Consider the following 10,666-nt stretch of genomic DNA (forward strand, 5'->3'; position numbering starts at 1 on the left):
GTCTTTTGTGACTTTTAAGTAAATATAGTGTCAAATAAGTTTAATTTCAGCAATTTTTGTTTGCTATCATATATAGTCTATATACTATAGTATCCTCAATATACTGGCCATCAGCATCACATTCAATGACAGACGCAGTACATAAATATTAGCATTACTATATGTGATTTGTGCTTTTATTGTTACAAATTGCATCTAAAAGTAACATTCACAACTGTACAATCACTGTACGCCCCAGTGCAAATTGTCTACAAATCAAAATACACTGACAGCAAAGGTACAACTATATATTCCAGCAGCATAAAAATAAATATCTACTCGGGGGGGATATCTCATTTGGAATAATTTCGACTATAATTACATAAAACACTCATACATCACTTGATAAAAAACCAAGGTAGATAATACATACACGAACCCACAAGGATTTGCTACAGGTTTCTGAAATATAAACATCCTGGCACAAGTTCACGATGAATCTCGACTTTCTTCTTGAGGATTTGAGTGAAGAATCATATCTTTTTGTAACAACGCCTGACTATGAAATGTGCTGATTGTGTTCAGTCTATTATTACACAACAGTAACATGTGGTTTCTGGCAATACTAAGTTTAACGTGAATTTAATGTCGTATTTTTGTGCAAGACATGAATTTTATTTTGCGTATCTAATAATTTCTTTCCTCTCAACATGAAGATAGCTTAAACAAGTGCTTATATTCTCAAAACATACTGTGCCAGCAGTTAATAGATGGAGTCCAACATACAATGTGCATCTGCTTCTGATCCAATCAGATCAGAGAATCGAAACCACCCTGAAAACTCAATTTTGCATAATGGCCATTTTGCAAAAGTCGGAGTTTATTTTTGTGCCTTTTAACAGATTATCCACCATTTTACCTCCATTAAAGTACTACATTAAATATATAATTCATAAAATTAGCGAGATTGTGCCACCACAGATTGCGTTTTAAATCTAGTTTCGGCAGTGAGCACTGAAGTTCTGAGAGCCAAGTAGTAGTTTTTGTGCTTTGCTCTAGTCCCTGCGTTAAGTTTCCTATGGACTGATTAGGGTAGAAGTGTACTATTATTACTGAACTACTTCACATGTTTGACAGCTACAAACAAACAGGGGTGTGTTTCCCGAACGCAATCGTTAGCCAACTGTAGTCGCAAGTTCCATCGTTTACCAACATTGTTTAACGAAGCAACTCAACTTTGTGAATTTAGAGCTACAGCTCTCGACTTGCGGCTTGAAGCATAGTTTCTTGTTAGTATGAAATTTAAATGCATGTACATTTAATTCTATTTATTTTAGCGCTTTAGCTTTTGATGTGTGCTTGTGCATAAACGCGCAAGGGAAACTTGGATTATGAAGAGGGAACCCGCGATGAATCAAACATCAAATGAAGGGAACAAAAATATTTAAGTGGTCCTCAGATGCAATGTTTGTACACTGTAAAAAAAAAAAGATATGATCAATGTTATAACAACATATGTTTTTACATTGCTTTACCTCATCAAAATAAGTTAAGCAATTTTCAAGTTATACAAGATTCAACTCGTCAGTTTAATGTAATTTAAGTTGAAATGACTTAAACATCCAAGTTGATTGTACTTAAAAATTTAAGGCAGCAACTTTTTCTTTTTTTTTACAGTGTAGCATCTCTGAGAAAAATTACGTTGTGGGAAAGTTCCTGACTGAATGAAATGTACGGCAATTACAAAATTGTGTTTATGATAATCTGACATCAATAGCGATGTTAAATCGATTCATTAGCAGAAGTTATTTCTCCACTACCTGTGTGTGACGTCACACATTTCCTATATTGTTGACCCAACATTGCTCAAACAATGGAAGTGCAACCATGTTACAATGATTTCAGGAAATATTTGTGACTAACTAGTTAATTTCTCTAACGATGCATCATACTAAAGTGGTTAAGCAGTGAGTTACGTTGTTTGCGCAGGAAACGCACCCCAGGTCGGTTCCGATCGGCATACAACAGAACGTTAAACCAGACGACATCGGATCCGCTGCTGATAGGTTGGCATATGAGTAGAGAGAGAAATCAGCAACAATTCTGAGGTAGCTGGGGAGGTTTATCGGTTAGTCGGGTGGTTTTGGCACCGGTAACTATGGGTGGATCCGTATCGACTCTCTCGGACATCTTCACGCAGATAATGTCGACCAAGCGCTCGAATACTTGTCTGACGTTGATGTTCTCCTTGGCGCTGGCTTCGTAGTACTCAAACCCTGCGAGAAAGAATCCAAATCCAAAATGAATCAGATTAAAGGGGTCCTGTTATGCTTTTCTAACTTTTTTTAGTGTGTAACATTGCTGTTTGAGCATAAAAAGGTCAGCAAAGTTACAAAGTTAACGAACATGTGATAATATTCCACATTTTAATAATTCTCACTCAAGGGGACGAGGCCTAGCTGAGTTGCGTTAGTAGTGTGTTGAAACCCGCGGTTATGTTAAGGGCTGTAATATTTCCCAAACACGCTTGAAGCGGTTGACCAATCACAACACACAGGTACAGTTGACCAATCAGAGCGTTCCTGCACTGTGAAAAATTATACGATCAATAAGTTGACAACATATGTTTTTACATTGCTTCAATTTTCAACTTTTTTATAACTAGGTTATACAAGATTCAACTCATTTTTAAAGTCAGTTTAATGTCATTTAAGTTGGAATGACTCAAACATTCAAGTTGATTGAACTTAGAAATTTAAGGCAGCAACTTTTTTTTTTTACAGTGTGACAGGCTGGGTGCTGCAACAATGTAAAATATGTGAAAAGAATGATTTTTTGAATATTGAAGCATGTAAACCTATTCTAGCCGACCCCAAAAACAAAATCAAGACTTTGAAAAATGACATAATAGGTCTCCTTTAAAGATTGGGCACATAACTTACCTAACTGGTCGGCCAAGTGTTTCCCCTTCTCAGAAGGCACCACCCTCTCCTCATCCATGTCACATTTGTTCCCCACTAATATAACCTGAGCGTTATCCCATGAATAGGTCTTAATCTGTGTTGCCCTGAAAGGAAATGGTCATTTATGGCATATCAGTGCATTATGGACAAAAACAAATGGATTTCTGGATTAAAACTGCTCACCAGTCCTGCACTGCATTGAAGGACTCTTCATTTGTGATGTCGTACATAAGGATGAAGCCCATGGCTCCTCTGTAGTAAGCTGTAGTAATAGTTCTATACCGCTCCTGTCCAGCTGTATCCTATAGACAACACAGAAAAAGCCCATAGATTTAAGGCCATTCACACAAAGAACTATAACTGTAAAGATAACTACAACAATAACTATATTAGCATTCACACAGACGGACAATAACACTTCTGTCGTTCTGTCTTCAGCTGCTTTAAATGCTCGAGCTCTTCGGATTCTGATTGGCTGTCAATGTTTTTATCATTCATCAGCTGGATTTTTTTTCTTCAAATGATTAAATTTCAGTGTGTCGTTATCATTATAGTTGTGGGGTGTACTTCTCGTAGAAGGTCTCAAATATTCAAAGAATTAGAACAATTATTCAAATTTCAGCGTTATAGCTATCATTGTGATATCCTTTGTGGCCCTTTAGAGACCAGAATATAACATAGCAACACCCTGGCAACCACCTACAACACCCTTAAATTGTGTGGCTTCTTAATATATTAAATGTGCGTAAAATTAAAAATAAAAATATTTTGTGTATTGGTTATCTACAAACTAATTGTATTATTTTTTAATCATTCCAATTATTTTCATTATTTTGATTTATTCAGAAAAATGTAAAAATTAATAGGCTACAGTTATCTCATTGCAAACTAATCTCAATTTATTATTGAGATTATTACCTATTATTATTTTTTATTTAATCTACAAATATATAAAAAATAAATGGTAAATTAATCTTAATTTATTATATATATATTTTTAAATTAAATTATTAATTTAATCTCACTACAGACCTTGGTGGCATTTTATTTTTAACAGTGTGACGTATCATGACCTTCAGTGCTCCATGAATGCAATAGCTATCAAGCATGTGGAGGACAAACTAAATGAAAGGTTGTAATTTCTCTATTTTGGGCCCTTGATTATTCAAAGCCCATTTTGTTTGGTTCGACTTGGTGCCAGTTTCCCTGCAGCTGTTTTGAATGAGAGCCTATTTTTAAGACCTTGTGATCAATACGCCCAGATTATGAATGATCACACATTGTGGCTGTGTCATACTTGTCACCCCGGCGCTCGTGTGCTTTCGAAAACTCTGCCCGCCCCCTTACCCTCAGGGGCCGCTTTAATTGGCTATGAGGATCTCTCTCTGCCAGGGAGGAGCAGTATGGAGTGCTGCTTCCATGACAACCAGCATCGATGATGCATGTGGGGTGTGGGGGGGTGGGGAGAAGGCGCTTGCTTTCTTTTCCTCCAGTAAAAGATGGCTCTCAATCACAGGCTGATAGAAGGTGAATGTGGAAGGAAGAGGATGGATGCAGCTGGTTTGCGTTTAACGATGCCAGCCAATCACATTAGAACAACAAACAATCTGGGGCTAAAAATATCATCATTTTCATTCACATATTGCATGATTCATGCAATATTAGGGATTTAATTACACCAATAAACCTGCTACAGCACTCACCCATATTTGGAGCTTCACTCTCTTTTCGTTCCTGTAAACGGTCTTCACCTTAAAGTCGATGCCGACTGTGCTGACAAAAGAGTTGCTAAAGGAGTCATCTGCATATCTGAATAAAAAGCTGGTTTTTCCTACACTGCTGTTGCCAATGATCAGGAGTTTGAACATGTAGTCAAAGTTCTGATCAGATCCATCTCTCTGCCCAAAGCGTTGGTCTGCTTTTGCCATCTGTGAACACGGACAAAAGTATAAATACAGGTAAAGGTTTAAGCAGGAGTCGAGACTGCATCAACCCTGTTACTAATAGTGAATACTGAAAATGGTGTGAGCAAAACAAATCATGCCTATGTGTGTGTGTGTGTATATATAGCCTATATATATATATATATATAGAAATATATACACAAACACACACATACATAAACATGGTAAGACAAGAATAAAGACTGGTGTCAGCCCTGTTACTGAGATGCAGTAGCATCTACTAAAAATAAAATACATTTAAAAAACAGGACCACCAGCTGTGTGGTCTATGTATCATCAAAACAAGTCTTGATGATGCATAAGCCAATGCATAATTTCGAGCCTTCATCTCATTTTACACTGGTTTGTTTGGCGAGAGCATCGTTAAAGCGTCACAGAATCAACATAACAGGTCCAAATACAAGTGATTTTTTTCAGCTATAGTCATTCACAAGCATAAATATCATTGCATAATCAGAGGATGTTATTTTGACCATGTACTGTAAACACACGAGCTCATTCACAACTGTCATTGAGACAATAACGACATCTTGACGGACGACATTCACCGACAAACATCCATAAATGACAAGCACCCGTCAATGAATCAATGGCATATGATGGAGATGCTCACCTCGGATGTAAGCGTTGCTCTATCTCGTCTGGTGCTGTTCTAGGTGGGCGTTTATGGACGCTGCAGCACCTGACGACGCGTCTTCACTGACTCGCCTGTTAACGCGCACAAAACGCCTGCTTAACGCTCGTGTTAACGCGTATAGCCTAGCGAATGTAAGCGGTTAAATGGATAGTTATCATCGGGTTTATTTGAAAGGGCGCTGTGTACAGTAGGGTGGGGCATTAGCGACAATTAACCTGCGTTTACAACGCTGAATGTAGGCTAAACGATTCATATTCAGCTTACAGTGACACTTTTAATGTCACTACATTAGACAGAAAAAATATAAAACCCCGGCAACAACAAAATAAAATTAATTATAAAAAGGTAAGAGCACACTTTTCCCAAAAAAGTTTTAAAATGATAAAATATCACTTTCAAAACAATCAGCTTTTTTGGGGTTGTCGCGGAATTCGCGCTACTTCTTTTGCGAAGTTTGTGGAGATTTTTTTTCGCCCTCAAGCGAAATGATGCCAGATGGAGTGAAATCTTATTGAAATAACCGGATTTCACCTGCGAAAAAAAACAAACAAACAAAAAAACTGTTTATGACACGAAACCGCACGAAACGATAAAGTTGTGCACCATATCAATGCGCAGAACTCACAGCGACGTTCTGTCAGGAACTATATCTTCTAGCGGAAGGATGACATTTCATGAATTAACATTTTTATTAGGCAATGTAAAGCAGGGCAAGCTTATTCACAATTTAGCACAGCCTTTTGTACACTATTTCTTAAACAGTTCAAAATGAAGTCAAACCTTTTTGAAACATTATTGCGAACTTCTTAAATTCACTAAAAATAACTAATAATTTGGTTAAAATTCATCAGCAAATTAAAAGACAAAATGAAGCATCATTTCACTACATGTCACTTTTATATTTTGTTTTCTGATTTTTATGCGTGCCATAAGTGTTCAAATAATTAAAGGGTTACCGTAATGATATGTGAAAAAGAATTAGGTACTGCCAAAATGTGAAGTTTTATTATGAATAATACCACACAGTGGATCCATAAATATGTAGTAAAGATTACTTATTTTTGTGGGAGACATACCATATCTATGGCACCTTAAAGGCATCCTAATAATAAGCTTCCTTTTTGTATTTTAAGCACAAAATAATCATAAACACAGAAGAGTACAGTATTTTGTGTCAGTATTTTGTCTGTTGACATGTCTGTTTATCTCACAAATGCTGAAAGACAACACATATCTTCTTATCTGGCTGCAGAGACTCTCATGGGACTCAGTTACAGAGCGTTTCTTTCCCAAGGCGACAGTCCACATTAAGCAACACCATATTTAATGCCATAGGATTAGTTTGTAGTGACTGCTGGTTCAATACCACTCTGTTCTAGTTCTGCTATCACAGACATGTGTTTAAACTCTTCTGGTTGGTGGTTGAAGTTCTCGACCAATCGGAAAGTCTCAAGCCGTTGCGATCCGTAAAACAGCTGCACCTGATTGGCCAAGCACTGTGCCTGGTGGACAGTCTGAAAGAGGTTTGCAAAAAAAACCAAAATAATTAATTTACATAGTTAGCTTTTTGTTTTACTTAGTAACTTCATTGAACTTACCACAAATTTGTTATCCATCTCAGCGGTCATCAGCACGATGCCTTTGTCCTTCTGTAGGTCTGTATAGTGGTATAAAATAAGCTGGCTGGGTGCATTTTCTCCCATAGTCTGAAATAGAAACCATTTTTAGTACCTAAACCAGAAAACAGTGTGGAATTTATATTAAAAGATTTAAAAATATAATACCTGAACATTGATTAAAGATGTGAAGTGCATCTCATGACCAGCCCACTGGCCGACAAAAAACTCATAACCCTCCCTCTGGGGTAGAGCGTACAGAAACTGCACAAAGATTGACAAAATTCATAAATACTGAGTGGATTTCAGTTTAAGCCAATATAAATGCTGGTGAGCAGTGCTGGGTAGTAATTGATTACATGTAATCTGTATAATGTAATCAGATTACAAAAATTAAGTACTTGTAATTCGATTATATATATTACATATTAAAATACTCATAATCAGACTACTGATGTAATTAATTTGAGAATTGAACGACTAGTCATGCTGCGAATAACCAACTCATAAGTCATTCCCTCATACACTGGTTACATTGTACGTTTCATTAACTAAAAAGAACCGCTTCATTACTAACTAACTAAATTAGTAAGTATGTTTTTCATTCACTAAAAAGAACCATTTCATAACAGTTATTCATTATCTGTTTCACACTGTAGATTCATTAGCAGCATTACACGCCACTGAATAATGAATGCAAGAAACTCCAAAATCGCCCCCTATACCGTTAAATAGGGCACTATTTGAGGGAACAGCCATTTGTAGTGGTGTCCGAAACCATAGAGGATGTTATCGAGTGCACTCATTCAATCCCACAATGCACTGCAATAACAACTGTACAACCGATGTACGCTCAACGGCTAGAAAATACCCATAATGCACTGTGAGAGACGCACCGAATGAATTCCCTTGTCTGACCAGAAGATGGCGCTTTTTCCAAACCGCTGGTCCAATGTGGCTACAGCGTAATATCATACAGGTATTAATTCCTTTTTAATTGATTATTAAATTGTTTAATTAAGGTTTATACATAGTTTCCATGACAGAGTTCAAGATAAATCTTTCCATTACTACTGGAGCTGCCAGTTTGCAAAGCTTTAAATAATCATAAACAGCAAAGTGTTCAAGTTCAAGTGAACTATATTAGTGGAGTAATGTAGGGAATAGTGAATGAGGGCGATTTCGAATTCAGTCGGTGAAAGAACGCACGCGTGAGAACCATGTGTGCCGCACACGTCCTGAAAAGTGAAGCCAAAACATTTCCATCGCCCCCCAGTGGCTGGCTGCAGTGCAAGTCATAAGCCCCGCCCTCTCCATGTAATCAAATGAGACATGAGACAAAATAAACAATTTTATTTTTATTTTTTTCCAAAGATGGGTTGTGTCATTTTAGGTAGTTCTTATCACGCTGACATATGTTCGAGTGTTCGTTTTTTCCAATAAGTTTGGTTTTAGTTTGTTATCCCAGTTATTTGATGATATATTATGATTGACAGCTGTGTTTGCGATTGAGTCTGGTGTGAGCGGGATCACTACAGCGTAGACTCAGGCTCCAAATGACGTAATCGTCAACGACTGTTACTGGGATATTTTGGCCTAATTTTTCTACAGTGGAAGGAAGTAGAGATGTCATCCATTTTTTTTTGCCATCTGTGGTGAGAACCATTAACGGAACCGAATATCACATTATTCTGATATTCTCTTGGTTGCCACAGATATGATCAAGATATTCAAAAGACACTGAAAATCCTCAATCTTGAAACCACTATTGAAAGCATCTACTGCCACTAAGTGGCCATTTAGCATTTTGCAGGGTTTATTGTTTGGTGGTATGACATTTTACTTGACCATTTAAAAAAAAAATTACTTCACCTTTTCTGTTTCAGAGTATTAAAATTCTTACCGTTGGGCAAGATTTGGCACGTCCAAAAATAATATCAAATGTTGAGCCCTATAATGGAGAATTACAAGGTTATTCATCTCTGGTGAAAACATTATCGATCTGAAGACAAAATCGGATCTAAAATTTGACTTCTCATCACAATAGATTGAATTGCATTGAAAAAAAGCAAAAACAGTTGTTAATGGACTGATAAGAGAACATATAAAACAGAACTCACTGGTATGACGGCACTAATTGTGTCTTTCTTCGAGAAGTGCTGCATCCAAAGCTGCACAACAAAGTAAAGGGTTTGGGTCTATTTAATCTTTCTACAAATTATTTTACAGTTGAGCGCAGACTGAAAATAAATATGTGTCGTTCTATGAATATTTTTCTTACCTCTGCAATTTCAGATCCAGATTTCTCCTGAACCATATCAAGGTTAAGAAGAGATCCTAACGTCTAGAAAATAACAAAAAAAGGTTGCAAATAATAAAATGCAAGTATATCAAAATGCACAATATGGAATTAAATACTAATGAGGTTTGATTTCTTACCTTATCTTTGGTGAAGCCCCCAGGTCCTGCTTTACCACGTTTGTCCAACTACAAATATGACAACATGAGCAAATTATGTTTTTGTACATTATAATATGTCTATATACTAATGTTTTATATATATATATATATATATATATATATATATATATATATATATATAAAATATTCATTTAAATCATAACAACTTGTATTTGAATTCTTACTAAATTAGAATTAATTCACTTAATACATTTGTAGAATTAACTGTAAATGTGCTCATCAGTGATCACCTCTTTCTCCATGTACTTCACGAACTCAGCTTGTCTGGACTGTCCGAGCGGCTCCGTCTTCTTCTCACTGCGCTTCTCTAGTCGGGCTTTATATTCTTGAGGTTTTGAACTGATGTTACAGGAGTACAAACTAGATTAATGCTTGACATTATTTTATTATATAGAAACTACATCAGCAGCATTTGACAGCTCCTCACCTGCGCAGTTTCCTGATCTTCTCTTCATATTTATTATAATACGGATTTTCCTCTAACTCCGGTTCTTTCTTTATGGAAAACGCCCTGAAGTGAGATGGCACAAGTCCTGGAATCAGCGGTCGGATGCCAGTGGCCCTGACCGCCAACATCCCACGGTACAAACATGACATTTGTACCATGGCCGCCGCCATCTTTTCCCCCTCCAACATCTATGAGTGTCCGGGCGGAACCACGTTTAAAATATGCACAAAATATATTAGTTCCTACCCTAGATTATTTTATGTCTCCTAACCTATGCTCCTAACGCAAAACATATTATTATTATTATACAGTTATAACCATATAATGCATATTATTAATAGTTATTATATATTATTTCTGTTTAATTAAATTATATAAAAAACAAGAACCAAGAAATATATATGAATAAAATATATTGGTTCCTTATCATTTTGATGTAGTATGTCCTTGTTTGATGTTGAAACCAAAATATGAGAATCAGGAATATTATATTATATTTAGGGCTGGGAATCGATTAAAAAAAAAAGTAACTAATTAATTGCACAATTTGCTGTAATTAATTAATTGCAATTAATCCC

The 10,666-nt window shown here is 36.3% G+C and overlaps 2 protein-coding genes across 2 annotated transcripts; both read right to left on the reverse strand.

Annotated features, from left to right (window-relative positions):
- Positions 1-148: 148 nt before the first annotated feature.
- On the reverse strand, positions 149-5,727 carry rab3b (RAB3B, member RAS oncogene family). The gene is made up of 5 exons (XM_084116386.1): positions 5,520-5,727; positions 4,646-4,870; positions 3,126-3,244; positions 2,922-3,046; positions 149-2,255 (listed from the first exon to the last, which is right to left on the reverse strand). Exons 2-5 carry the CDS (start codon positions 4,868-4,870, stop codon positions 2,071-2,073), a joined length of 654 nt encoding a protein of 217 aa, XP_083972512.1. The 5' UTR covers positions 5,520-5,727; the 3' UTR covers positions 149-2,070.
- Positions 5,728-6,526: 799 nt separating this feature from the next.
- Positions 6,527-10,283, reverse strand: atpaf1 (ATP synthase mitochondrial F1 complex assembly factor 1). Its single transcript, XM_084117562.1, has 9 exons — positions 10,068-10,283; positions 9,871-9,979; positions 9,599-9,646; positions 9,441-9,503; positions 9,280-9,330; positions 9,063-9,110; positions 7,328-7,423; positions 7,142-7,249; positions 6,527-7,057 (listed from the first exon to the last, which is right to left on the reverse strand). Exons 1-9 carry the CDS (start codon positions 10,274-10,276, stop codon positions 6,881-6,883), a joined length of 909 nt encoding a protein of 302 aa, XP_083973688.1. The 5' UTR covers positions 10,277-10,283; the 3' UTR covers positions 6,527-6,880.
- Between the last annotated feature and the right edge of the window lie 383 nt (positions 10,284-10,666).

Source organism: Abramis brama (assembly GCF_963993115.1).
Source record: "Abramis brama genome assembly, chromosome: 6".
In the NCBI taxonomy this organism is placed as follows: domain Eukaryota; kingdom Metazoa; phylum Chordata; class Actinopteri; order Cypriniformes; family Leuciscidae; genus Abramis; species Abramis brama.

Coding starts and splice junctions, on each gene's coding strand:
- atpaf1 (XM_084117562.1), bottom strand. CDS start 10,276: ATGTTGGAGGGGGAAAAGATGGCGGCGGCCATGGTACAAATGTCATGT. Junction 9,980..10,067: donor AAGATCAGGAAACTGCGCAG/GTGAGGAGCTGT, acceptor CTGTAACATCAG/TTCAAAACCTCAAGAATATA. Junction 7,250..7,327: donor CATCTTTAATCAATGTTCAG/GTATTATATTTT, acceptor TTTCTATTTCAG/ACTATGGGAGAAAATGCACC.
- rab3b (XM_084116386.1), bottom strand. CDS start 4,870: ATGGCAAAAGCAGACCAACGCTTTGGGCAGAGAGATGGATCTGATCAG. Junction 3,047..3,125: donor TTCAATGCAGTGCAGGACTG/GTGAGCAGTTTT, acceptor ATTTCCTTTCAG/GGCAACACAGATTAAGACCT. Junction 2,256..2,921: donor ACACTTGGCCGACCAGTTAG/GTAAGTTATGTG, acceptor TCTTTCTCGCAG/GGTTTGAGTACTACGAAGCC.